Source organism: Psittacula echo, assembly GCF_963264785.1.
Source record: "Psittacula echo genome assembly, chromosome: 4".
In the NCBI taxonomy this organism is placed as follows: Eukaryota; Metazoa; Chordata; class Aves; order Psittaciformes; family Psittacidae; genus Psittacula; species Psittacula echo.
Genome location: NC_137738.1, coordinates 46,768,375 through 46,796,374, shown reverse-complemented (window position 1 = coordinate 46,796,374; position 28,000 = coordinate 46,768,375). Strand labels below are relative to the sequence as shown.

The 28,000-nt window shown below is 46.7% G+C and overlaps 1 protein-coding gene across 1 annotated transcript; it reads right to left on the bottom strand.

The window, feature by feature from the left end:
• Nucleotides 1-10,942: 10,942 nt before the first annotated feature.
• Nucleotides 10,943-12,597, bottom strand: OLIG3 (oligodendrocyte transcription factor 3; the record flags this gene model as incomplete). The annotated part of the gene is made up of 1 exon (XM_080616295.1): nucleotides 10,943-12,597. The coding sequence occupies one exon, from the start codon at nucleotides 12,595-12,597 to the stop codon at nucleotides 11,776-11,778; it is 822 nt and encodes a 273-aa protein (XP_080472421.1). The 3' UTR covers nucleotides 10,943-11,775.
• Between the last annotated feature and the right edge of the window lie 15,403 nt (nucleotides 12,598-28,000).

Sequence of the window (28,000 nt, the reverse complement as noted above, 5' to 3'; positions counted from 1 at the left end):
ATCAAATTGGTGTCAACAATGCTGTTAGAGGTGTCTTGCTCATGTGCACCCCCAGACTGCTGACTACAGGCTGCTGCACAGGTACTCCAACTTCCAGCACAGATGTGCAGAGGGTGCAGAGCCCCTGGGAGGCTCTCTTGCAGCTGTGGCCAGGCAGCTTTGGTTGTACAGTATATCAAGCATCTCTTTATGGCCAGGTACCGAGGTCCCCCGTACTGGTGGACTGCAGGGTCTGCACAGGGGTGAGTTGAGCAGAGGAGAGGCAGACAACATCCTCCCAGGCAGCTCCACAGACAGGGCAGGGCATGAATAAAACGTGGGGTTTAGGAAACCCCTGCTCATCTTCAACCTGCAGAAATAAGCACCTTAGCCAGTGAGTGCAAGACCATCCTTCACAGGGAAAAAAGAAGCTGGAAATTCACTTTAGACAGCAGAAAAGCACTGACACTTGTTTTCATCTTTCCCCTGAGCTGAGCCCAGCAGCTCCCCTTGCTGGAGAAGCTCACATGCCTTGAGAGCAGGGCATGATAAACTGAAATAACTTTGCTTAAAAAGTGAGCCTGCTTACTAGGCATATTTTCCTCAAACAATCCCATCTGCACTGAAAATCTGTCATCAGCTTGTTTGTTCAAGGCAGCTGGGGAATAAAACAAGCACTTTGTCAAACGTAGTAGTTTTGTGTACGTCCCTGAACCAAATTAGGAATGAAAGTGAAAAACAAAGCTTTTCTAATACCACTCCACTATGCTCACCATTAGGATCATTACAACTGTTCAAAGATTACTTTGGCATGCATCTGTGCCATCAGTTAGCTCCAAAGCTATGTTTAGAGCAATTCATTTTCAGCATTCAGATGTAGCCAGAAAGATGTGAGATTGAGGACAAATTGCTTTTGCAAGGCTGCAGCTCTGCTACTGGCCTCTAAGCAAAGCTGTCTGTGACTTCATTGGATAAAGCATCTGACCGCTATGTCACCTGTAACACGTTTTCAGCACCCCAGTGACCATGTCCAAGGGTGGGCTAAAGGTCTCAATGAAGATAAAGATCTCTCTATAATCTAGATCAAAACCATTTGCTTCTCTATGCAAAGAAGGACAATTAACTGCTGAAGGGATTGTAGAGAATTTACTATTCTCACTTCTTCTCAGTATTTTCCTGGTGTAAATTACTAAATGTGGATGGCTGGGTTTAAAAGCTGATTTTCCCTTACCTACTGCAATTAGTGTGGTGTCTTTAATGTTGTGTTGAAACATAGAATAAGGGCCTATGTTTCGGTCTCTCCAGTCACAGAAGAGTATCACAGTTGGGAACAAAGAGATTAGAACAATAATGAACACTTGAAGAAAAATATGGAAATTATATATAAATTAGGTCTAGGACTCTAAACCACTTTAACATTACAAACCCCTTTAATATTGCCATATAATTGTGACCTGCAAAGTAAAATAAGAACATGTTATGAAGTGGTGGATGTCCAGTAAGGCCACCAGACTACTACAGGAGAGTATCTGTAGCTATTATTTGTCACTAGCTGTTATTTATATTGCACATGATTCAACAGATGGTCAAGCAGATGCAATGGCAAGGTGAGACAACCACAGCAGTGTAAGGCTGGAATAGAAGATGCTGCAGCTGGAGGAAGAGGGCTGTGCATGGGGAGAGATGGATGGAGCCAGTGGCCAGGTGACGGGATGTGCAGGAGATGTTCAAGCGACCGAGCCTGACAAACCCAAAGAAAGGGTCAGCTGCTGACTGGGGCCCAAGAAGATGTGAGATGTGCTATAATCTTCATGGGAGCAGGCTGGGTAAAGCAGCCTGTCCCACTCCCCTCACAATATGAATAAGAGAGAAGGAACTGAAATGTTGGTATTAGATTTATACGAGGACTGTCCTTCTGTTATCACTGGGAACAGAGTTAACCACAAAGGTCTCAGTAAAATCCACGTGGTCAGAAGTGAAGAAACAATCAATGCTGATCTGACTCAGGGTATTTAGCTAGTGCTGGCTTTGCCTATGGGCAGGGTCTAAAGCAAAAAGCCTGGACACAAAGACACGGCAAAGAAGTGCTGTGATTCAAAAGCATGATGGAGTGCTGCCAAACTCATGAAATGCACTAGTAGAAGAGAAAAAAAAACCAAACCCAACACTACAACTTTTTGAGGAAATGCAGTAAAAAGGGTAAATTAAAGTTTTCCCTTTGGAACACAGTTTTGCCTTGATCGGTTGAGATATTCTGAAACAAGTGAAGAATGAGGCAATAAATGCAGGTTGTGTGGTCTCAGCAGAGAGACTGATCTCAAAGGAAAGCCCGAAGATTCACATTCAACTTGTGACTGGAACCACTTATCCCCCATGAGTTACATGACCCTTACAAGGCAGAAGGCCAAATCCCTGTAGTTGCCCCAGCTGCTTACAAATTTTTGAGTGGAAAAAAAAGAGAGGTAGTACCATTTTTCTTGGTGGAGATGTCATGATTAGTGAGGAAGGTCTGTCTCTGGACATCGGATGAATTCTGATACTGGGGGTTACTTTATGTCTATGTGTCATCCCTATGAACTGAAAAAGTCCCTGTGGAATATGAGAGCCCACTGCCTTGGACATCTTTTGCTCCATGTTGATGTAAAACTCTATGGAAGATGGAAGAAGTATTTCTTGCATGTGGCATGAAAGTAGAAATAGACATTCTATACAGTCTATACAGTCTTACACAACTGGGTGAAGCTAAGAACAGGAATTCATAGAGTAATGGAAACAAATCCACTAATGGATGACTTGATCAGTTAGTAATTCTGATAAATGTCTCACTTCGCAAATATTCTGGTAATCTGGAGAGAAAGACAGAAAGAGATGGCAACAAGGGCAAAACCTGATTTAAGAGAGGAAGACTCTACATCTATACAAAATGTTCCTGTGACCATTATGCAGCTCAGAAGCCAACTGGCACAGATTGGCATGTGTCCACATTATTAAATTCTTTTTTCCAGAAGTATGGCTGAATACAGATTGCCTGCTGGGATTGGCCTTTGGCCTGCGCCATCCCCTAACCATGCCTAGGAAATGTTCAGGAGAGAGCTAGCTGTTTGGAAACAAACCATGCCAGGAATGGTTGTAACAATTTGACTCTATAAATAATTGAGCTCCAGCTCCTAAGAGCATTCTGTGGAACTGTTTCATTTACTAGGAGAGATGGAGCCTGTGATCCTAGCCTGGAATGGAAATCTTGGACATCTTAGAGCACCCTGAGAAATGGGAAATCTTGGAGCACCCAACAGACACAAGAGAGTGCTGATGGAATGGATGCAGGCATGATTTTGCCTACAGCTGCACTCATGTGCACCAGTAAAGAATACTGTGAGCCACAGTAAAGAATATTTGGGGTTTGAAACACAAAATCAGTCTCTTTGCTTTAGCTACTATATCTGCTTGAAAAGCTACACCTGGAAAGCCCACAAGACTAGAGATGAGGGAAGCATGTAACTAAGCTATTGAGGATTTGCCATTGATCTTCAGGATCTATTAAAGCATGGCCAAAGGTCTTATGGTCCTATTTTAGTGAGAGTGTAGGAGATGAATATTAAGTTCCAGAACATTATGCAAGAAACCAAGACTGAGCCTACTCAAACTAAGGGTTTCATAAAAGAAAAGGAATTGGGATAGTGACACAAATGGAGCCAGATACATATTGTTAAGAAGGATTTAGGTTATCACCTTGAACAATGTACAAGGGCCTATAGCAACAATAAATTAATCTTAACAAATAAAGCCTAGTGAAAGTGTTGGTGACAGACTCCTCAATTAAGTTATACAAAATGATGCTTGACCTGCTAGTGTCAGCCAAGTGACATCAAGTCCAGACCAAGATATATCATCTGATTAACGCCACAGCTCAGCTCAGAAAGATATATTATCCATTAAAGGTGACCAGCAAGTCATTTCCATGGCACTTCATGAATGAATAAGAATGTAGAGGAGTATCATGATACATGAAAGCATGCACTGTGTGTTCTGAAGCAATGTATGCCACAAGTCATGTATATGCGAAATTCTGGGCATCTGCTGAAAACTGAAAACCCTAAAAACTTGGCATGACAATTGACTGAGAATATTATGAAGAAAATCTTCTCATACATCAGACTATCTATCTCTGTGACTCACATAGGAAAAGCTCATATCCTGGCAGAAGTCATGAAAGACATGAAATAGGGCGGGTATACATCTCCATATCTGGAAAGGGCAAAAGGGCTGTGCTGGAGAGCCTAGGGAATGACAAAACCACAAAAAGGGAGAGCCTGAAGCTTTGGAAAGTCAGCCTACTTCAAAACTGAACACAGCTAAACCTCACAAAGGTACTCAGTGAGAAAGAAAAAGGGGTGCATGTCCTGCTTACAGACATGGTCTCAAGGCCACCAGAACAGGCAGCCCAGAGGGCTGTGCCATCTGTGAGCTGGCAAGTGTGGGCTGGAGCCTGGTCAGAAAGCACTCTCCAAAACACACAGACCCCTCCAACCTAACTGTGCTTGGATATTGGCTGCGCTGCAGGCACCTCAGGAGACCGTGATCACAGCAGTCATTCTGGGAAAGACGTTGAGGGATGGAGAGCCAGGGGAAGCAGTACATGCCAGGCTCACAGGTAGTCTGCAGAGTCAGACTGCCCATGGGCACCAAAGGTTTCCCTGCAATAACTGTTTACAGTGTACCCAGAGCGGATGCGCACAGACAGCATAGATGAGTTGAGATCTCAGTGACAGAGGTCTGGAAATCACTGCATTCACTTGCTTTGGAAATGAAGCCTTCAGAACTATCTGGACGCCTTCAGAACCATCTTCAGAACCATCTTTTACCAATTTCTGTGACTCAAAGGTGTTCAGACAGTGTAGGGATCTGGGTCTTTGCATGGGAAACGAGAGTACGCACAAAGCTTCTATGGCTTCTAGACTTGGCAGATCTGTTTCCAATGGATGTCTATCCCATTGTAAGTGTTTGCATTTACGTGCTATGGAGTGGTGTCCAAACTCAATTGTCAGTGTGCTTGAGCAAACCATCATCACACCAGTGATCACCACAGTTGTGACTAATTTCTGTTGCTGTCGCTTGCAGTTTTGAGAGGAAAGCCAAGTGCTGAAGCTGGGGATAGAAGCTCTCCCAGTAGATGTTTCAAGGTGCCCTTCCCCTGAAAACTCACTTGCTGTGCTAAGATCTGGCAGCAAATGACACGAAATATGCCATGGTCTATTCCTTTGCAAAGCACGGGGTAGGGGAGCACAAGCAGCAAAGTGCATTTTTGTGCATCTACTTCCTATATGACTCTTGACAAATCTCTATCACCAGTCACGAGTCCCTCAGGCCAAAGGTCAGATTTTGTAAAAATAAGTTTTTATCAGTTGTGAAATATTTCTCTGCTTTTTAAAAAATACAGATTAAGTTTCCTGGTTTTCAAACAGCCATGTAACGGTTTGCAGCTGAAACATAGCAAAGTAGCACCTGGTGCATGACAATCAGAGCCACTCTGCAGAAACCAATGAAAATAAAAGTGAAATATATATATGTATGTATATGTGTATGTGTATATGTATATATATGTACATATATAAAACAACAACCAAACAAGAAAACCCAGACAAACAAAAAACCCAAGACAAGTAAGTTTACAGAAAAGCCATTTAGTGTTGTTAAAAACAGAATTTTTTTTTTTTTTTTTTTGTAACAGAAGCATCAACTTTCTCTTAGTGAATACTTCGTAAAGTATTTCCTCAGGTGGTATAACTAAAGCACCACTGCATCCTCCTCTCTATCCCTGACATGGGACAGGGTTTCCTGGGAGTGACGTGTGTATCCAGAAACAACAGCTCCTTCTCTGCTCTGTTCTGGAGTTGACAGCCCTGTATTTAAAGCCACCTTTGAAAACATTGCATCTGACATTATAGAAATAAAAAGAAGCTCTTTCTGAAGAACTACCTGTTCTTTATTATAACTAAACATCTCCACAATGATTCTGAAATGCTACACACTAATATTTAACCACTAATAAACCTCCCTTTCATCTAGCTGGCTTAGATGACAGCTGAGGGGGATATAATACTGCTGGCTGCTGCCTTCTCCTGCTTGCTGTAACCAGAAGCTTTTGTGGTTAAACTCTGCTGTACCATTAATTCTGCCTTAAAAATTGAGTCTTATCTGCTTTTACTAAGTTTACAAGGCATCAGGACTGGGCTCTGTGCAAATCTCTTTTATTGTCAGCCCTCTATGTGTTTTACAAGGAATCCATTAGGTTTTGATTTGCAGATCTCCGCAAATCGTCTTCATCATAAATACTAAAATTACTGCATCGCTCGTAGTATTTTCTTGCCCATCTGGCAGGGCTGACGCTGTTCTGCCAGGTAACTTTTAAAGTCTACGTGTCCACAGCAACAACACTTTGGGGAAAAACAAACATACAAAGATAGAACTAAAATATTGATCTGCAGTCTTCTGCCAGGGCTGTATAAAACCCTCTCCCCAACCCACAACAGCTTCAGGAGACTCAGGAGAGCTGGGTACTGGTTTTGGTCTCACAGTTGCAATTCATTATACTAATTTTTAAGAACTTTTTCCCTACAGCCAGACTTTACTGTTCTGCAGCCACCCTGTACTTACTCAGGTGCTTACTTCAACGTAATATCAAGCAAAATGGTTTCATTTCAACTTCAGGAGAGGGAAAGGGAGGCAGGAGAAGGAAGACTGGTATGGATAAGCAGGCTGTAGACACTTTCACTCTTCTGGTGTCTTCAGTTCAGTGTTTCCTGCTCAGCAGTTGTTGGATGCACACCTACAGCTGGAGCTCCATCAAAAACTGTATCAGCTCTCTGGTATGGCATAAGATTAGTAATTCTTCTTTGGTTTATTCACTTGACCCTAAACCCTTTCATGGTTCTAATGGACCTCATTACTTGAAAAATCAGAGAACACAAAATGTTAAGCAATTAAAGCTCAAGTCAGCCACCTAAACATAGGTGTTTACTGCCATGAGAAGCCCTGGAATTTCTCACCCCCACCTCTCCTGCTGGTCCGGAAGAATATGAGAGTTCAGCAGGTCCCAGGTCGTTTTTTGGCAGCTCAGTGTTTGTGTCTCAAGGCATTTCTGACAGCACTGAATGCAAAGCTGCAAACTCAGATCCTTAGATTTCACAGAATGTTGTCTGCTTACATTTTAGTATTTAGCCTGTACTTAGCTTCTAGTTTGCTGTTTCCATTTCACACCTGAGAAGGAAAGGGGTGCCTCTGAAGCACCCATTTTCTCCAACAATATCACTGCATCTAGTAGAGGATTAAATTCCCCGTCATCCTTGCCCCTTTGTTTTCTTTGGCAGCAGCACAATGTCATCTTGTGACAGCTCTTTCTGGCTCAAACCCTTATCTACCTGCTTCTGTGGGAATGAAAATAAAATAAATAAAGAAAAAATAACTAATATTTGGGTAGGAGTGGGAAAACATGAAAGAAACTCAGAGGAAGGCAGAGCAGGACACATGAGTTTTAAGAGGCAGGCACCCTTGACAAATCCCATATAAATTTTGCTCGGCAGCAGTGAGGATTGGACCTGGGAAAGGGGGTAGCAGCCAAATAATAAAATTACTGGTTTCCCTCCCAATTTCTCCATCTTTCCCCTCTCTCCTTCCCCCTCCTCCCCCCCCCCCCCCCCCCCCCCGTAATGCAACTTCAAAGAAAAACGATTTGCTCCTTTGGTAATAACTGATGGGGACCGTGAATTACCGCGCTAGCCCCCAGCCTGGTGTTTATCTCCTCGCCAATAAATCTCTGAACTGAAGCAATGAAGCTAAGTACTGCTGCTATTTCTCCGTTTTATTTCCATATTAATCACAACACGAGCACAACCAGCCTCCCCCGCTTCCCCTGCCCGTGTAGCCGAACAGGCGCCCGTGAGGAGACCGCCTGGGTGGGACTTGTCAATGGGAAGGGACCAGGGAGATGGGGGAAGAAACACCACAACGGAGGAGGCAGACCCCTGGAGAGGGGGCCTGCGGGATGAGCCTCAAGGGGAATTGGGAAACACTGGGAAGTGGGAGGGAAGCTGCTTGCCCTGGGACGGAGAGCAGCACCTGCCATCCCCACGGCCAGGTCGGGCCTGGCGGGAAGCAAGTGTATCCACAGCTGAAAACCAACCGGCTCCATTCACTTCTGATATCTTTGTATTTCCACTTCTAATTCTGTTCCTTATATTTATATGTGTATACGTCTGTGTGTACGCGCATGTATTTTATATATGTGCAAGCAGACATTACTCATTTTTGAGGCGAAAATAAACGGATTTCCTGAAAGCACCAAGCACCTGTCTGTCCCGAGAGAAGCAGCCCGTGCAGTGCCGTGCGGAGCCGTGTCCCGGCCCCGCAGTTCCGTTGCGTCCTGCCCGCCCCTTCGGGCAAGGACGAGCCCAGGCGGAGAGCAGTGCCAGGCTCTGCTACCATCGGATCTTTCCCTCTTTCCTATTTCTATCTCCATACCCCCCCTTTTTTTCTCTGTCTCATTTTTGTTATTATAATTTTCATTTTCATTTGCCAGCTGTTTTTCTGGAGGGAAACCTTCTCAAAGAAAATCCCACCGTTCCTCCTTCTCTCCCCATGGGCATCTTCTCCAGAAGTTGGTTTTCTTTTTCTGGAGGGGCAGGGAAAGGAAGGGAAGGGAAGGGAAGGGAAGGGAAAATGAAGGGGACTGTCCCTCTTGCCGTACCGGTGCAAGAGCCCAAGGAGAGAGACAGGACACGAAGAGACTTGAATTTCTGTTGATCGGACCGTAGTCTCTTCCTCGGCAGGGAGCAGGCAAGCAGACCTCTCCAAGCGTCTCCCTGGCCGCAGTATCGCATCCCAAGTCGCCCGGCGTTTCCCTACCCGACCCATCCGAAAGGAGAAAGAAAAAGCATCTCTGAGGATGCTCTGTCCCTTTCCCTTTCCCTCTCACCACAGGCCAGTAAGGCGAGAAGCGGGGCCTTTCTCTCGCACCGCTAGGGGCACGGTGCCGCTAGGGAGGACCCGGGGGGACGGGACATTTATCGGCTCTTTTCTGGTGACTCAAACCAGCTGCTCAGCCTCCTGCGGCTGCTCGGTCCTAAGTGGCTTGTGTACTGCTCCCTAGCCCCGATCCTCGGCTGCAGAAGAGCCCGGGGCTCCCGGATAAAGCGGGACAGAGGCCGGGGAGGCTGCGGGTAGGAATCAAATGCCCCCGAAGAGACCTTTTGCTCAGACAACGCGTCTCCCGTCAAAAGGACCAAGGAGGGGCAAGCGGTAGGGATGCTCTGGGGAGACGCGGGTCCCGGGCACCTCGCTGCCGCTCCGGAGCACTACCCCGGGACTGAGGAGCGGCTTCGCCCTCCTCTCGATTGTAATTTACAGTCCAGCCCCGTCGCCCCGAGCCCGGAGGGCGATGAAGGGCTGAGGAGGAAGATGCAGCATCGAAGAAGGGGGGCCGCGGCTCTGCGCTTTAGCCGTGCCAGCCCCGTACTAAAGGGTGCTCCGGAGCGGTGGGGCCGGCTGCCCCGAGGGCAACCTGCTCCCCGCAGCTCTCCCCCACTCCCCGAGAGCAGCCCCTCACAGACTGCACCCATCACACCCGGTCTGCTCCCCCTCCCCAGGCCGGCCCCCTCCCTGCGCCCAGCGGCGCGAGAAGTGCCCGTGAAGGGGGTTCGTGGGGGTGAGCACCGCAGTGACTTGGACAGAGGGGAAAACCCTCATGGAAGGCAGAGGGATACTAGTGCAAAACTAAAAGGAAGGAAAGAGTAAGGAAAAGAGAAAGGTGTGGAGCCGGGAAGGAAGAAAGGAAGGAAAGAGGGAAGGAGGAAGGGAAGGAAGGAAGGGAGGAAGGAAAGGAGGGAGGAGGGAGGGAGGGAAGGAGGGAGGGAGAAAGGAAGGGAGGGAGAGAGGGAGGGATTGCAGTATCTCTTGACCATTGACCATCTTTTTGAAGTACTGGAACAATTTACTTCAGCCTCGGAGTGGCTTTTTTACTACGTGATTTATCAGTTCAGCCTGTTTTCGGAACAACTATACATCCTCCTTCTCACTTCCAAATGTCCGTGTGTGTGTGCTTATGTCTTAACGATGACGGTTGCTGCAGCATTGCACAGGCCAGCACAGATCACCCAAAGGTGCCTTTCAGAAGTTGTTTCGGTTTAAACACACATATTCCCCCGCTTTCCCCTGTCACTATTCACCTTGCAACTCGGGGGAAATCGCCTTCTCCGTGTTCGTTCAGGTCACTCCAGAGGAGGGCCGGGGGTGCCTGGCCGGGGAGTGCCGGACCCGGCTACCGGGTGCGAAGCCGCCGGCTGTGCTCCCCGAGGCTCCCGCTCCCCTGCCCGCTCCCGCACCGAGCTGCTCCACCGAGCATCGCCTCCCGGCGCGCCCAGCCTTGGACAGTTTACCATTTCCCTCCCGGAAAAGCGCTGACAGCTGGATGTCCAGGAAAAATGAGAGTCCGGCCGGGCCACGAGAGTCCTGGCAAAACCCAGAGCGATCCAGCGCCTTTCCTCAGCTCCCCGTCCAGACAAAGGCGAAACAGGCAGCTTGTCACTCATTTTTTTTATTTTATTTGGAAATCTCATCCAGAAACACTGGTCAATAATAAATATATCGATAGTTATCAAGAATATATAAAAAATAAAGACATGGTGTTGTCTTTGAGGCCCTATCCAGAACCAAACAAACAGACGAAGCGAATAATAACAACAGTATTTCAAACAAACGCCCAGGAAAACGTGCTGAAAGGGGAATAAACAGCAACAAAGCTTCCGATTTAGTTATACAAGTCACTGACCTGGCAAGAGATGCCCCCACATGCAAAATCAAAGCAAAGTAAAGCAAAAGAAAACCAAAGCAGCAAAACAGAACAAACCCAAAGCCACCGAGAGAAAATAAGCGACGAGGACCCCAGCCAGCTGAACTAGTACAGGAGAGATGGGAGATTTGGCAGCACAGTCCGGCAGGAGGGTTGCGCTGTGTTTTGCACCCTTCCCTCTCCTTTCTTTTTTTTTTTTTATTTTTTTTTTATTTTTTTTTTTTTTTTTGGCGGACACAGAAGGAAGGAAAAGAAGAATCGTGACCAAAACGGGTCGCAACCAAATTGGGGGGGGGGGGGGGGGGGGGGAAGGAGGAGACAGAAAAAAAAAGAGAAAAGAAATAAAGAAAAAAAAGCAGCACAACCCCCATACCCACAAAACTTGAGTGGATTCACTCGGAAGTCCCTGTTGCCAGGGCAGCCCCCGCGTCTGGGAAGCTGCGGTGCGAAGCCCTGGCGGGGCCACCCCCTCGGGCCGCGCCGCCGGAGCCGGGCTGGGAGCGGGAGGTTCCAGAGGAAAGAAAGGACAAGCCCGCAAAAAGGAGAAGAAGTCTCAGACCGATCCCATCGTCTCTCAGTAGCTGCGAATGCTACAGTGACAACCATGCCTTTTTTTTTTTTTTTTCCCTTTTGCATCCATTTTAAGGAATTATTTACATTTGATCACCATCAGCGGCATCATCGTTATTATTATTAATATTAATATTATTATTATTCTTTTTACAACAGGGACTTTTTGTTTCTTTCCGGTTTAGTATAAGAAGAAAACACCGCCCGAGGAGCCGGCTAAAAAATTACCTTTGCAAGGTCCTTACTACACTAATCCCGTGTTACCGGGGGCCGACGGGGCAGAGGGGCAGCGAGGCCAGTTCCGTCCTCAGCCCCCCCCCTCCCTTTACCCGTGGGAGCCCCGGCTCCAGCGCAGCCCCGGTGGCCGGGGGAGCCCCGCCGAGTCACTTCAGGAGGTCCTTGGTCTCCCCCGAGATCCTGGCCATGTTGGAGGCGGTGAGGGCAGAGAGGTGGGGCGGGGGGGGCATCTGGCAGATGGTGCAGGGGCACGGCAAGCCCGCCCAGTGCTGGAAGCCGCTGCCGAGCTGCAGGGCGGGGGGGGTCGAGGGGGTCTTGAGCAAGGAGTGGGGGGGCCGGATGGTGCCGATGGCCGGCAGGGAGGCGGAGAGGGAGGAGGAGGTGTTGGCGGAGGACAAGGCACTGCCGAGGATGGGGTGCACCTGGTGCACCGGGCCAGCGGCGTGGGGTGGGTGCCCGGCGGAGTGTCCCACCGTGCCACAGTGGAAGGCCGAGTGGTGCCCACCGTAGATTTCCCCCACCAGCCTCTTCATCTCCTCCAGGGAGCTGGTGAGCATGAGGATATAGTTTCTGGCTAGCAGAAGGGTGGCGATTTTTGAGAGTTTTCTCACAGAAGGGCCGTGAGCGTAGGGCATCACCTCCCGCAGCCCGTCCATGGCGAGGTTGAGGTCGTGCATCCTCTTACGCTCCCGGCCGTTGATCTTCAGCCGCAGCTGCTGCAGGTCCTGCTCCGAGAGCTGTTTCTTGATTTTGTACTTGCTGCCTTCCCCTCCGGCCTTGGAGCCGTTCCTGGAGAGGCCTTCCCCGGACATCTTCTGCACCAGGTCGTTCTGGGTGGAGGAGACAGAGTTGAGGCGGCTGTCCTGGTGGTGGTGATGGTGGTGGTGGTGGTGGTGGTCTCTCAGGTACATCTCATCCATGTCTGGCGAGGAAGCTCTGCTGGAGATAGAGCTGGAGTCAGAATTCATTGTATTCGGGCTTCTGAGCAAGAAACTCTTCCCTGCTCTGGAGGTGGTGGAACAAGACAACTCTCCTTTGAAAAGCAACGAAAACGGAACGAAAAAGAAAGAAACGGACGGCAGGGTCTGCCAGCGAAGGGCTGGAAATGCCGGAGGAAGAGGAAAAAAGCCCCTCAGCCCCCTCTCTCACCAGTCTCTCCCCTCTCTCTCTCTCTCCCTGTTACTCAGCCTGTTTACAGGATGGCTAGTTAGTGTATGCTTGGACTAACCTCAGCCTGAAAAAGAGGGGCTTTTATAGAGCTGCAGCAGAGAGCAGAGACAAAAGGAGCCCTCCTATGTATAATGGTCTAGTTAGGATGACGTGCCATTATTCAGGGCGGTGCGCTTTGACTGTCCCATTTAGCAAGGACCCCTATTCATATTCATTGTGGTGCCACCCGGGACACCTCAGCCACGGACCATCAGGAGTCAAGGAGACACAAAACCCCTCTGATTGACACCGCACACTCATCGCTCCGTGTGCGCGCCACCTCCTCCCCCTGCCCCTCATTTCCAATATAAAACCGCATCCCGTCTACAGTAGGGAGGCGAGGGGCTGCGGCAGGCAGAGGCCGCCCGGGGAAGTGCCCCCGCTCCTGCGGGAGGGGCCGGGGGGGGTCGGTCCCCCCCGTCCTGCAGCGTCCCCGGCTCCAGGCGCGGCTCCCCGCTTTGTTTGCCATTCCCTTTCCCTGCCCCGGCCCCGCACCCCGGCCGCGGTTTGTGGTACGGCGCCGGCTGCCCCTTGCCCGGCCGGGCCGGCCCTGGTTGGCTCGTACCTGGGCCGCCGCCGCTTTGTGTAAAGGAGCGATCCCTCGGGCGGCCTCCGCAAGAAAATGCGCCCTGGGAAACCAACCTCCCCCCGGGGCAGACTCCCTTTAAATAAACAGGGACAGCCGGGGGGCAAGTCGGTGTGCTGGGCGGCGGAGGGGCGCAGTCCCCGGGGCTCCGGCGGGAGGGAGCGCCGGGGCGGAAGGAGCAGCCGTCGGTGGGCCCGGGAGGCTGCGTGCAAAGTCGGATCGGGACGCAGGCGGGAAGGGGGGGGGGCAGCGCTGTAAAACAAGCCCCAGGCGTTCGAGCCAGTAAGTAACCGTCCGCGGGCAGCGGCTGCAGCCTGGGCGGGACCTTCTCTTGCCGGCGGTGGGGCGGGGAAGGGAGGGGTGCGTGGGGCCGGGCAGGTCCCAGCTCAGCCGGGCAGGGCTGGCGGGGCACCGGGGGCAGGTGTCACCGCCCCAGCTATCGGCCGTGTTGAGTGTCCGACAGCGCTGCCCCTGCCCCGGAGGCGGGTGGAGCCGGCGCGGCGGCTGCGGGGTCTGCTGGTCTGAGGGGTGAGGATCCCACCGCAGCCGGCCTCAGCCGGACCCGTATCCTGGTCTTACACCGGCTGGATCCTCCCAGTCACCGGTGGTGTCTATGCGATGAGTGCGGGGCTGCCAGGGCCGGGTCCGGGACCGCCAGCGCCCGCCGGTTCCCACCCCGTCCCGGCTGGAGTCGAGGTGAGTGTCTATCTGCCAGCAGGCACATAGGGCCAGGAAGAAACCTCTTTGGCAGAACCTCGCTCCTCCATAGTCTCTTCAGGCCCGAAGAGAGAGAGGAGCCAGGAAAAGAGGGACATTTTCATCCGGCTGAGTCTAACTGTGCTTAGTCTGCTGAGCAAAATTAAAGCCTTCTGATTTCAGCACTGCCAGTAAATCTTAAGGTGAGAAAGAAAAGAAAAAAGAAGAGGAAAAGAAAAAAGAAAAGAAAGGAAAAGAAAAGAAAAGAAAAGAAAAGAAAAGAAAAGAAAAGAAAAGAAAAGAAAAGAAAAGAAAAGAAAAAAAAGAGGAGAAAGGTTTAGGAGAATGTTACCTCGCCTTTATCCCCCTTCCGCCGCGAAAGCCATAAACCCACCCAGGCTTTCCCCCCAGCTGAGAGCTTTGCCGAACAAACAGGCAGAAGCTTGGCCGGGCCCGGAGTCCCCAGCACACCCCGAGACGAGTCGCGGGCGGTCTCCTGTGCCCGCGGAGCCACTCTCCGGAGCGTCCCGGGGTTGCCCTTCCCTCTCGTGGAGCCGGGATGAAGCAACTGCACAAAACTTGGCACGGTGACGGCGGCGGCAAGAAAACGCACGGAACGAGGGGAGGACTAACTGGGACAGGGAAGAGGAAGGCGAAAAGGCGCCGTCGGGGGAAGCAACAGGAGCGGTCCCATCCTCCTCTCCGGGCCTGGAGCTTCATCTAACGGGGCTTCATCGCAATGCACCGGAGCCGCTGGTGCACCGCGGGACGAAGAGGGCCGAGCGCCGGGACGGGAAAGAAGGGTCGGGTCGTCACTCGGAGGAATATTACGAGTATTTTTTCTCTCCTCGTTCCCGACGATGTCGCTGCTCCCCAAGGCCCCCCAGCTCGGCTGGGCGGGCCCGTCCCGCCTGCGGGCCGCAGCATCTCCTTCCCGGGGCCGGGTAGGAGTCCCCTTAGGGCAAAGGGAGGATTTGAGGAAGTAATGTGAGGTTAAACCCCGGGGGCAGGGACCGTCGCCAGGGAAGTCGTTTCGGAAAAGGGCAGCACTGCTTCAGCACTATTGCTGGTGGTAACGATGCCTGGTCCAGCCTCCCGCGCTGCCGTCCTTTGCCACTATTATTTTGCTGATGTTGGAGAGAGATAGAGGCGGGGAGAGGGAGAGAAAGAAAAAAGGAAGGGGAAAAGAAAATAAAAAGAAAGAAAAGAAAGGAAAGAAGACAGAAAGGAAAGAAGAAAGAAAGAGAGAGAGAGAAAATGAGAAAGGAGAAAAAAAATGGGGAAAAAAAGAAAAAAATACTGAGAAAGAAGGAAAAAGGGAAAGCTGTCAGCGCAGCAGAGCGTGGGAAGAACAGACACCCGGGCACTTGCTGGACGAGTTTGGCCGAACGGAGCCTTCCAGTCCGGTCGGCAGGTGTTCCCGGCAGGTTGGGGTCGTGGTGCCCCGGCACGGGCTGGCTGGGCTCGCCGCCACCGCCCCGTCCCGCCTGGGCCAGTGCTTGGCACTGTCCCGACCAGGGGCATTTCGGAGGGGAACACGTAGGAGCTCCGGGTGTGCCGCTGTCCCGGGGCTGTCAGCGGCAAAACTCTTCCTTTCCAGACGCCGGTAGCAACGAATTTAACCCCGGGAGCCAGGAACGCCAGTTTTTTTCCTAGTCGGGGCGTCGGAGAAGGGCAAAAATGGGAGCTGCATGGGAGCTGCGCCAAATTCACACGCAGTCCCTTGACTTTTAATTCTTGTTCTCATTAAGGCAGGGAGATTTGACGAGAGAGGGAGGGAAACGTGTTTTTTCTGGAAAGAGAAGCTGCTGAGGGGCCGGCACTCTGAGTACCGAAGAGAGGAGGGTCCCTATCCCGCAGTGAGCCCACCCGCCACCGGCGAGCCGGCAGGAGCCGTGACCTGTCCGTAACGCGGGGAACAGCGGCAGAGGCGCGGCTGGCCCCGGAGAGGCTCACCGGGCAGGTCTAGGAATTTAGAGGCTATTCGGAACGGAAACTGGGCGCTTTCAAACATCGGATTTTAGTTAGTGGGTGCGCTTGAAGGCGTGCCCGAGTTTGGATTCTGGTAGAGTTCGGTACGGAAATCGGATGTACTTTCATGCTGCGTAGCGTTAGTGTGAAAGAATATTAAATCTCTCTCTTCCCATGACTTTATTGACCTGGCCGGCAACACAGAATCTGATTCATTACATGAAGACTGGTTGAATCAGTATTACGTATTTTTCTTTCAGTTTTAGTAGAAGGCTTTTAACTTTTATGGTTATGGCTATTAGGCTTTGCTATCTCTGCTTGCTTTTCATTTAAATTCGGGACATTTGACAGCCGTGTTTTCAATATAAAACCAGTTATAACCGTTAGCACCATAACAAGGTAGTTGTCGATGCCTTTGAAGACCCGCAGACGATCGCGTCGCAGGACAACCCTCCGCCAGCCGCCGTCGCGACGGGCGCTGCCGGGACCGCGTTGTGCGGTGCTGCGCAGAGGGCTGGCGCTGAAGTACGGTAGTTTCTAGACGGCGTTCATTTTATTTTAGAGATTACAGCCGATTCCCTAACCGTAAACTGGGTTTGCTCAAAATATATTGGCGGATTCCATTTAGATTGACGGTATAATTCAGATTAATAGTTTCTCGCCATCTGACACTTTGACATCAGCGAAATGAACAGGCTGAAAGACTGTTTTAGCTCTTGTGTTTATCCCAGATTTGCTTTCCAGAAGTAGGGCGATAGGAGAGCAACGACTGGAAAGGAATGAGAAGGCTGTCCCGGGGTGCTGTAGTCAGATTCCGCAGTCAGATACACCCGGAGATAATTTTCCCCTGCTTACATACAGGAAATTTTCATTCCTGTATTTTCAAATTCGTTGGCAGCAAGGGGTCAGAACAAAACTCCCCCTGCTTATTCAGTATGAATGTGGAGCCCTCACTCAGACCTTTAAAAGCATCCTGTGGATGACGACAGGATCGGGTCTAGACCAAACAGTGGTTCTGGGAAGAACATAACTTTAAAAAAAACAACTGATGAACATTCTAGGGCAGCTAATTAAGGACGGGGTTTTATTTTCTGTATTTAAACACTGATTTGCAAAACTTGTGGGAAAAATATGGCATAAAACTTTAGTAATAAAATTTAAAATGTCAAAGACTAATTAATTAATTACAGACGTGCAATTGCTGATCCTCTGATATATGACATTTGCTACTAAAAGCTTGAAATTAGTTTCTGTAAACAATAAAACCCACTTAAACAACAGTTTGTATTTAATTCCTTCTTTATTCTTTTTTTTTCTGTTGCGAATGCACCTGAAACCTGCATTTTATTTAGATAAAAGATTATAACAAATCGGTTTGAATGTTTCTAAAGCTGTCAGACGTGCGGTGGTATTGGTCCACAGTGAAATGTTTTGCTGTCTCTGGAATTTACAAAACCACCCCAAACAAGCTATGAATATTGTTGAATATGTATCTGTTAAATAGTTTATTTTTAGATGCTTAGCAGAACTTGCACTACCTCCAAAATTCAGCTCCAGAGCTGAGACTGGGATGAACATTTCCCCCATGCAGAGCTCAGACAGCGGTGCACACTTCACATACACAGAACGGGCTAAACCTGGCATTCCTGGCAAACAAATTTGGGAATCACTGCTAGCTTGTCACTGCGCTGAAGGATAACAAGGTTGCTCAAAGGCCTGTATTTATTTTCTCTTTTGCCTTTATGTTTTGGGCCCACACCCTCACCTAAATTGTTAATATTCTCAAATGGGCAAGTTTTCTTTGTCTGTCTTTCTGGCTTTGCACATCACTTGCAGGTTTTGCGCTTTCATTATTGCAAACTTTCTCCATCTTCTAGAAGTGATACTGAAACTCAGCCACTGACTTCTAGGAACTCTCTCCCTCACTACTTTATTAGGTAGCTGATGGTTACTGCATTAGTCTCGAAGCCATGTAGGCTATTTAAATGCCAGCTATAAAAAAAAAATGCAAGATGCATTTTGAGAGAGTACATGAGAGCTCTCCCTTGCTCCCCCCAAATCCTCCCCATCAGAAACCCCAGATGAGCTGCTGTTTAGTAAGCTTCTCAAATATTCAAAGTTATCTTAGGTCGGAGTGAAAACATCAGTGCTTTATCAACTAAAGACTGAAATGTTTTGCAGTTTCAGAAACAAATAAGTTTAATGCAATTTTTTTTCATAGTTATACTGAAAGCAAATAAAGCCATAGAAATTACTCAATAATTCTTCCACTGCACATTCAAAAGCATGGAAGTCCCCCTAAAGAGAGAAAAAAAACAATCCTTGTCTCATTTTGCATCTCAATTTTAAACAATGCATGTCTCAAGTGAATATTTACAGATTGTTAATGGGCTAGTACAAATTCTAGAAGACACAACAAAAATTATCTGCAGTCTATTCACAAACCTTTGCCATGTCTCAGTGTTCGGGATGGGCGAATGGACTGTCTTCACCACCCTTGAATAGAACTCTATTGTGTGAGCTTGTTCCATTGGGATCAATGGGACGACATGTACAATGAGATGCTAATGAACACCAGAAATGGTAAAATCTGGCCCGGCTAAGGCATAAGGCTGATTTTATAAATTACTTCTGAGTCTCTTGCTATACTGCTTTTAGCTGAGCTGTTCAAACTTCAAATGTTCAGGGAGGCTTTACCATATAAAATAGGGGGGTTTTGGCATAATTTAAATCACATTTTCCCCACTCTTACGATTTGAATCATTCTCTGCTCTCATCTTGTTTAAAGTTGCAGCTGAAATGGGACAGTCTGTTTTCAGTGGTGATTGCTATGAACGTGGTTCCACAAATGGAAAATAAAATACACCAGAGGAAAATAAAGTCAAGCACAAGTATAAAAGAGAAGAATGATGGTCAGAAAGCAGGCACAGGGGAAAGGACAGTGTTGGCAATAGTCATTGCCCCACCACACCTACAAAACTCACTTCCTCTTCAGAAATGTTCATGTCTTGTGCAAGGGGGGCAACAGTCCTAGGCCTAGCTCAGAGAAGTCCTGACACAGCAGTCTAACTGCAGGGGAAATGTGCTAAGTGAGTGCTTGAGACCAGGAGCAGGGCTGCTGTGCTGTGGGAGGCTGGTGGTGGCAGGGCCCATCAGCGCCCTTTCTTGGTCTGCCTGTTCTTCAGCCTGGGTTGGGATATAGGATTAGAATGTGGTGTTTGACCGGAAAGCCTACAAACCCGTGGATTTAACACTGGGAACTCATGATTCTCGGCAACTTGGAGCAGGCTTAGAAGTACTCAGGCACAATAGTAATGAGTATCATAAAAGTACCACTTCTGTCTCTTAAAAGAGAGAGAGAGGGAGAGAAGACTAGGTCCACCAACACCGTCTTTTCTCATCAGCTTACAGCAAAGGTTAATCGTTAACTACCGAAACACTTACAAACTGTGCTGTTTGTTTACTTATTATGAGGTCTGTCAGGGCCAGAACCAAACCACACTGAAGCTGAGCGATGTCTCTTGGTTTCAATAGACTCAGAGGTCAGGCCCCTAAAATTCAAACTGCCAGTGCAGTTCCTTGCAATAATGAACCAGTGAGTACTGTAAGGAAAGGCTTAATTACTCCAATGAGATAATTCAGTTTTTAAACAAAAATGCTTTAATTGGGGGCAGGCCCTTTCATATTTGTTCATATTTTTTGAAGGAAATTGATTAACCAAATGTTAATAATAAGATCATATGAGAGCCCATGCCAGCTGTAGACAACAAGCTCAGCTAAGGGAGCTTGCAGTTTCTTTTCAGTCACTGACGCTGAGCAAAACTGTTTCCAGGGAAGGAGCTGTGAGTGAAAAGCAAGGCATCTCTGGTTTGCTAATACTGCTCCTGTAAATGTTTTGCCTGTTATTCTTTTGCACCTGAATCAAAGATAAGGGTTCAGTAGCAGCAGTTTTGTATATCCGGATCTAACCTAAAGCCGTTATCTCTTGTTCTTTTTCAGGAAGATACTTGCTTGCAGGAGTGCTTAGCTGAGTCCTTAGCAAACCTCTGCCTTCACACGGAATTCAGTGGCTTGAGATACTTCCAGCAAGTTCAATTTGAAGAGGAGATATGTGGGACATGAACGATTCCTTGGTCGAGGTTAGTGCCCTGAGTCTTCTGCCTGGACATCAGAAGTGCTGCTGGCTGGGAGTGTGGGATCGTACAGGACCTTGAGAGCCATAGCCATTTCTCAACCAGCTTGAACACAGCAAAAGAAGAAGGTGGCATGGCTCCTATGCTACCTCCTTTTTCTTTCATGTATTTTGTACACTTAGAGGGGGCGAGAGCTCCAAGGTTCTTCCAGGCACAGAGATCATTCTGGACTGGGATGACACGCACACAAACAAGAAAAATTTGCCTCTTAATTGCCAGAACACCGTTTTGCACAAAGGTCAAGAAATACTTTATCTCATCCACTTATCATTAACTGTCCCTAACAATCATTACTTGTAATTCAGTGAGACCAATAGACACCCAAAAAAGGTGGATATCTTGAGATGTGCAAGACCTTCACTGAGGGGAGTACTGTGTAAATAGCTAAGACAGATGGGAAAGACTGGGCAACAAGAAGCAGAACTATAAAAAGTAAAGCGGAAGAGATGAGAAATTATATGTATTTTTAATTTTATAGCTCTGTGTTCACAGCTGCAGCAGAAAGTAATTATTTTTACCACTTCTGAAAATGAGATTCAGTTTAGAATGCAGTTCATAAGTACATATGTTTTGGGTTGTCTTCTCTTCTCCGTATCAACTTTGTTACTAAGTGAACCTTTTCACCACAGCTGGTAGGCACCTGAAATGGATAATCAGTGTGTTGCGACTCCAGATTTACAGATATTGGTACCTTTTTCCTAAATTGCAGAGTCCTAGTCTTGAATCATTAGTGTATGTGAACTATTCAGAATGCCCTGAAGGTCTGCGGAGCATGTACAGACATGATATCCTGCCTGCTTTTCAGTGTTTTAAGGGTTCCCACCTCTCTGAAAATCTATGGAGTCATTTGTGCACCGCAAAATTTTGTGGCTTCTCAAAGTCACCAGAATTTGTACACTTTATTCCTTTAATCTGGGTATTCCTGGCACCCTTTCCAATGAATTGTTATTGAAGTAAGACTTGGAGTTGCAAAATCAGCAAGTCAAAATATTAGCTCAAACTTGGCCCATTTTATTAATGAGAATAAAGACTCACTGAGCTTTATACTGGCTTACTCTGGTATTAGTAGATGAATATTAAATATATTTACTCCAGCTAATACTCACCCAGAACTCCATGCCTTCTAGAGATGAAAGTAAATTGAAATAATCAAGAGAGTCTCTTAGATATTTTAGAACCTTTAGCAACAACAATTTAGCTTCCTTCAGCCTATATTTCATATACTCTGATGTTTCATTTCTAGGCTGAAAATTGTCCAAAAAGGTACACACTTACTGCAAATTAAAAAAAAAAAAAAAAAAAAAAACAAAAAAAAACCTTAAAAGATATTTTGCAAAGTATGAAAAGTTCTCCTTCTTCTATTTTTTCAATATGTTCCTGTCCATTACAAGTCATAGCAAACGATATAGTATTCCACAAGAGCTTTTATCCCAGTGAGCAGAAAGACTGAACAAAAGAATGAATTAATTAATTAATGGATGAATGTATTAAAAAAAAGGCTCCACCTGCTCTGCTCCAAAAATCTCTCACTATACTACAGAGAGGTTTGTTACACTGACTAATAGTAAAGCTTTCCTCTTCATTTTTGAACAATATGGTTTGTCTGCATTTGGAGTGATTGCCAAAATGCAAACTATGTAACACAGTCTGTGCCTTTACTGATGGGTCTAATATCAGGAAATCACTGCTGTCATTGCTAAAAAGGCAACGAGGAAGGCACTCTATGAAACTGGAAGTGGAAAAGCAGATTTTTCTGTTGCTTTGTCAGATATGCCCAACACATTCGTTTAATCTTAAGGCTTTGCCTTGCCCACATGAACAGTTCATTTACACGTGAAGGATTTAACTTAGTATGAGCAAAGGCACTCTTTTAAGAATTTTGTGCCTGTATGCTCTAAACCCAGTGCTTCCTTGTCTTCCAGTGACAGACAAGATATATCGTAACAAACTGCATGGGAGAAGACCTTGATTTGCCTACGAAACCCCGGCGGAGATTGCCAGAAGTTCGCAGAAGGGCTGCTCTAAAAAGAGAAACAGGAAAGTCGCAATACTTCTGTCTTCTTGTAGGGGCTGTTGCAGAGCCCCACCGGTGGTACTTAAAGGAGAGAGTTGGTGGCTAAGGGGGGGCTGGATTAAGGGGGTGGGGTGGGTGGGATTTGTGTGTCCCTCCCAGACAAAGGGCCCTGTCCCCCGCAGAAAGGTGCTGAAATGCAAAGCGAGGTCCCAGCTCCTTTTCTCTCTCTTGGTGGCATTTGGAAGTGTAAAGCTTTGAATACCAATTGCTTGAACTGGACATATGTGAATCTCTTCTAATCCTACTAATCCCGTCCCCAAGTGCTTCTTTGTATGTGGAGGCAACACACATAGATCTAAGTGAAAGTGGCCGTAATCCTGGAAATGTGGAAAAATGTCCCAGTGTGGGAGTTGGGAAAGGGAAAAGCTCCCTAGCAGAGGGAACCCTCTGGAAAAGCATTGTGTTTTTTGGGTGGGAGAGGGGTTACAGTGGGGGCAGGGGAGACATGAAGGAGAGATCTCACCTTCCCTGGGCTGCGAGGAGGAAAGCAAACCCACTCAGCAGGAAGGCTCCCTTGCAAACAGCCATTGCACACTTGAGCAAACCCGCAGAACTGAGACAAAGTTTCCAAACGCTGGGAAATTCATCCACCGGCAGCTTTCAGCACTGTGAGCGCAGCAGGCTCGGCACTAATGTGCTGACTTCATTATTTCCCAACCTCGCCTCGCTGAATGGGAGATCTGTGTAGGGAATGGTGGGCTCCTGCTTCATCCTTCCCTGTCCACAAAGATAAGGAGGGGAGCTGGGATTGCGGCCCCACTCAAGGGCTCTGGCTCTCTGTCTTACGGGAGACTCTCTTACTCTGCGCAGAAGTGAGAAGCGGGCCGTGTAAGCAGATGTCTTTGCCAAACACAGAGAGCAGAGAAGTCAGCTCATGAGTGCTCAGTTGTATTATTCATTCAGCTTCTCTGAAGGCTGATTTCAGGCATTGAATCCTCTAACTGTACATAGGTAAAAGAATAGCAATGGGGGAAGTTACTATGTCTTCGGTTCAACACTGAAACCTCAGCGTTTAACTGTGTTGTTACTTTAAATTAACATTCACCTGGATACTAACAAACCCTGTGGGTTTCCAAATACACAAGTCATATAATTCAGCCACTTGAATTTCCCAAATGTCAGACAGTTAATTTACATTTTCTTGGCTAGTCACCAAATAAAACGTGTTTATAGATAGTGTACAAGGAAATTAATCTGGTTTTTGTATGTGCTTTCAAAAGATTTTAAAATATAGAGCAATTGATAACATTATTTGCCAGCCATATCTTTATTTTGCTCAATAAATCTCTAGATAAAACCATGTTAGGTAAGAAAATCTAACGCTATATATTCTCTAGGAGTTGACTTTTTTATTACCTCACCAGACTCTGTGCTTTCATAAACGTCAGCTGAAATTAACCTGCTGTTTAGAGATGGTACAAAGCATCCCAAAATCAGCCTGGGGACTGGGAGTCTATTTTTTTGTGCACATGAACCTCCTGAATGTCACATGTACAAAAAATGAGCCTAGACTCTTAACTTTGCATGGATAAAGCAATGACACTGTCTCTTGCAAACATGCTAAGCCAAACCCCACGATGCACTGAAATAACTTCTTTAGCAAGAAAAAGCTCAGGAAAGAGTTTTGCTGTGTGCATCAGAGAACATGTAGGATAAAATGGGATGAGAATAAAATGCTAGCTAAGCCTAGTACCAGTGGAGCTGCATGGACCAGACCTCACATACCACCACCACTCATGGGAAGAACTGTTACTAGTCTTGGCATTCAAAGGTCACTGCGGATATTTGAAAACTGAAAGAAGGTATATTTAGATGAGATATTAGGAAAAAAATCTTTATTATGAGGGTGGTGAGGCACTAGAACAAGCTGCCCAGAGAAGCTGCGGATGCCCCATCCCTGACTATTTAAGGCCAGGTTGGATGGGGCTTTGAGCAACCTGATCTAATGAAAGGTATTCCTGACTATGGCAGCATGGTAGGGGGAAGGGTTGGATGATCTTTAAGGTTTCTTTCAATCCAAACCATCCTGTGATTGTATGGTATCACACTAGCAATCTCCTTTGGGAGCAAAGAAAATACCCAGGGTCAGGAGATTCCCCAGGGGCAGGGTACGCTGTCACATTTGTTCCCTCACTTCAGACTTCCCAACTGGGGAAGAGAAGGGAAACAATTTTTCTGTAGGGATGCTGGCTTCATTTGCATTAAATAGACGTGTAGCCCACGGGTGCCTGTGGTGTGGCTCCAACCAAGGACCTATATGGTATAAAGCGATTGTTGATAATGGTGCAAATGAGGTAAATGTCAATGTCATGCCAGGCCAAGGCAAACCTGCATTATGCTAGGCAGTAGGAATGCAGGACATGAGGCACAATCAGGACAGGATTTAAAAGGTCTTCCTAGAAGCACTTCAAATGCTGGCCATGCCTGGGGGAAACCCAAAGGGTAGGACAGTGCAGGTCAGCCTCAGCCTGTTGCGTACCTGTGGAAGGAAGTGGGCTGCTGCCAGTGGAGTAGTCCTCATTCGCAGTCAGAATCTGACCATACACACTGAGGTGTGGCACAATGAAGAAAATCAAGCCTAGATGTTGCTATCTCTGCTTGTCTGCAGTCATCTTGGCACATCAGCATTCAAGCATAGGAAAAATTTTTTCCCCCTAATACTGCCATAAATCAAGGCCATTCTATCCAGGGTAGATAAGCCACGACGATCATAGTAATTTTGATTTCTTTGATGGATTCACACCAGCTAGGGATCTGACCCTATTTCTATAATCTGCCCCAAATGCTGACTGTTAGAATCTGTTTCATTTTAAATCAATGAAGCATTCATATCTTTAAAACAATTTAGTTTCAAATGGTTGCAAACAAAATGAAGAGATGTGACACCCTGTAGGCTGAAGGAAAACCACTGAAATCAGTTGGGTGAATTTGGAACTTAATATTTACTGTTGGGATCTACGCAAATTCAAGAGCCAAAGGCAAGATTAGTTGGATTAGTGCTTCAGTGGTCCTTCATTATCCATTTCTCCCTCAGTGGCATGATTTGTGTCTTCAGTTAACTGTGCTTATTAAATGAAAATGATGAAGGATTGAGGCAAAAGTACATATGTTGAAGGAGGATGTTGAATCTTTCTAATCTTGTTAAAATGTTACTGCATTTCATTACACATGAAATTTCATTGAGATTTCCTACATGTTTTTCCAGTGTTACGTCTCAGAGCCTCACTGTCGTTGGAAAACAGATATGGAAATGTATTATAGTATAGTTACTTGCCAGTCAGAAGAAAAGCAAAAAGCAGAAAGCAGAATCAGGTCCACCAGAACATAGAATCATAGAAGGGTTAGGGGTGAAAAGGACCTTGAGGTCATCTAGTTCCAACCCTCTGCAATGGGCAAGGACATTGGGCTTCTGAGCACAGACCCCCTTTTTTTAACTCTAGCTTACATTGCTGTCTAGCCTGTGATAACAACCCAAGAACCACTTATGTGCAAGAGGATCCCTGTCAGCCTCCTGAAGTGAAAGCAGAGGGGAAGGAGCCCCATAATGGTCTGAGTTGAGGCTTAGCTCTGCTGGACTCTCAACACTATGCTAGTTTTACAGCTATCCTTGCACAAGTTGGTCCTGATGTGCTGGAGAATCAGGCCGCTGCTCTGGAGGGCGAATGTACGTCAGTTCAGCCTGTGTTGGGGAAAAGTGAGAGCCATGTACATAACTTGAACTCTACACATTTTTCTCTTGATATTGGAGCACCAGCTGATGTAAACTGTGAGGTTAGATCCAGTCACAGAGTAAAAAGATTTCCATAGGGCACAGGTGATACAGAGGACATGAGCATAGCATCTACCCAAGTTTCCAGTTAAGGCTGCAGCTGAATTTGAGATCATCCCATTTATTTACTCATCATAGAGAAAGAAACTGTGTTTCCCAGGGCACATTTCAAACAGCCTTTTAAATAGCCTGTTAAACAAAAATAAATATGACCACATTACTTTTTAATTTCTCGCTGTTTCGAACCAGGCTTAATTAGGCACACCACAACCTTGGAAAAACCTAAGAAACAGGGAGGTGATATTGATTCTTTATTATCACTTTAATTGTCTATTCTAATGTGTTAAAACTGAAACAATCTTCCAGCTGCAATGTCTAATGAACTCCAAGATCAAACATGATCTTGCTAATTATGGAGTTAATGAGGACAAGTTCACAGGCAGAGTTAAGTTAGTAATTACATGTTTCAAAGCATCTTGAAGCTCAATAAGATCTTCATTTGGTGCTATAATGGTATACATTTTGCATTTCTTCTTTCTGAACATGTTACAGGAGGGCACCCTATGTATAGTGTATGCTGCTAATCATGTGCAAATGGCACAAACACGACTTCAATGAATTAGGAGACTAGTTGTTTATAAATCAACTCAACATTGAAATCTCATTTACATTTCTACTATCCTGTGTAACGTGTTTACACACAAATAATGCTAACATTAGCATGGGAGGGGGATGAAATTAAATTCCACAGCATGTTTCTGGAGCCAGACCGTCAAGAAAAGGCAATCAACATTTTAAATGAGCATACAGGCAACAAAATATTAAAGAAGAAGCACTACTAAATCAGGCCTTTGAACTCACAGCAGCAAATGAACCTTACAGCTGTATCCATTTCAAGGGAATGTTTACAGTGGACACAAGTGGGACAAGCCAACTAAAGCAGTGCTGTGTTTAAAGCAAGTTTTTCTCAGTCCTGTCAGGAAAGCTGGTGTCTAAAATTTACTGGTTTAGGACTTCTTTTAATCTCTGTTTATCCCCACTTTTCCAAGTTTCTCTTTTAAAATTGATGGCAACCTTCAACTCATAGTTGTACCTTCTGTCCTTGCACAATAGACATGCCTGAAGGACCTGAAAGATTTGTAATTGCAAAAAACTATGGACAGCCAGATTGCTGTTGCTGCGCTGCTCAGAGCAAGCAGCAGTTTGTCACAGTGACAAGAGTTTGACTGCATCCAGAAAATGACCATGCTGGATTAAGTAATCCATTTCATGTGTTTTGCATTAAGCAAACCCTGTCATTTGGAACTAAGGATCATCTGGCAGCATGTTGTGATTGCTTTAGAGCTCAGGGTCCTAGACCAAGAATGTTAGAGAGGGGGATAGCAGATAAAAGCTCAGGATACCAGCAATGAACATGAATTCCTGCAAGGTCCAGGCAAGCAATGGAGCCTGTGGTAGTGCTGAGCTACCTCTTGATTTAGAACTGTGAATATATATATATTATTTCACATTTCTCTTGCAGTCTCCATTCAGAGAAGTGGAGAAGGCCAGGTGCACATCACTGAAATGCAATTTTATTCGTTCATCAAATCTGGTTTTATACAATGTAGTTCTTTAGGTTCTAGTTATGTGAGCTTTTTTTTTGGCATCAGTCCTGATTTATGTGATTCTTTCTCTTTCGTCGTGTCCTCCACCATGCTACTGCAGCTGTTCTCATGACCACTATGGCAAACCATATCAAAGAACTGATCTGGGTGAGAAAGAAAATGTTGTTATGTTTTTTTCTGGATTATTTTTCAACCAGTTTAGTTAATGTCCTCATTTACCACAGTGCTACAAAACCCGTTGTGCTCACACAGGAAGAGACAGACTG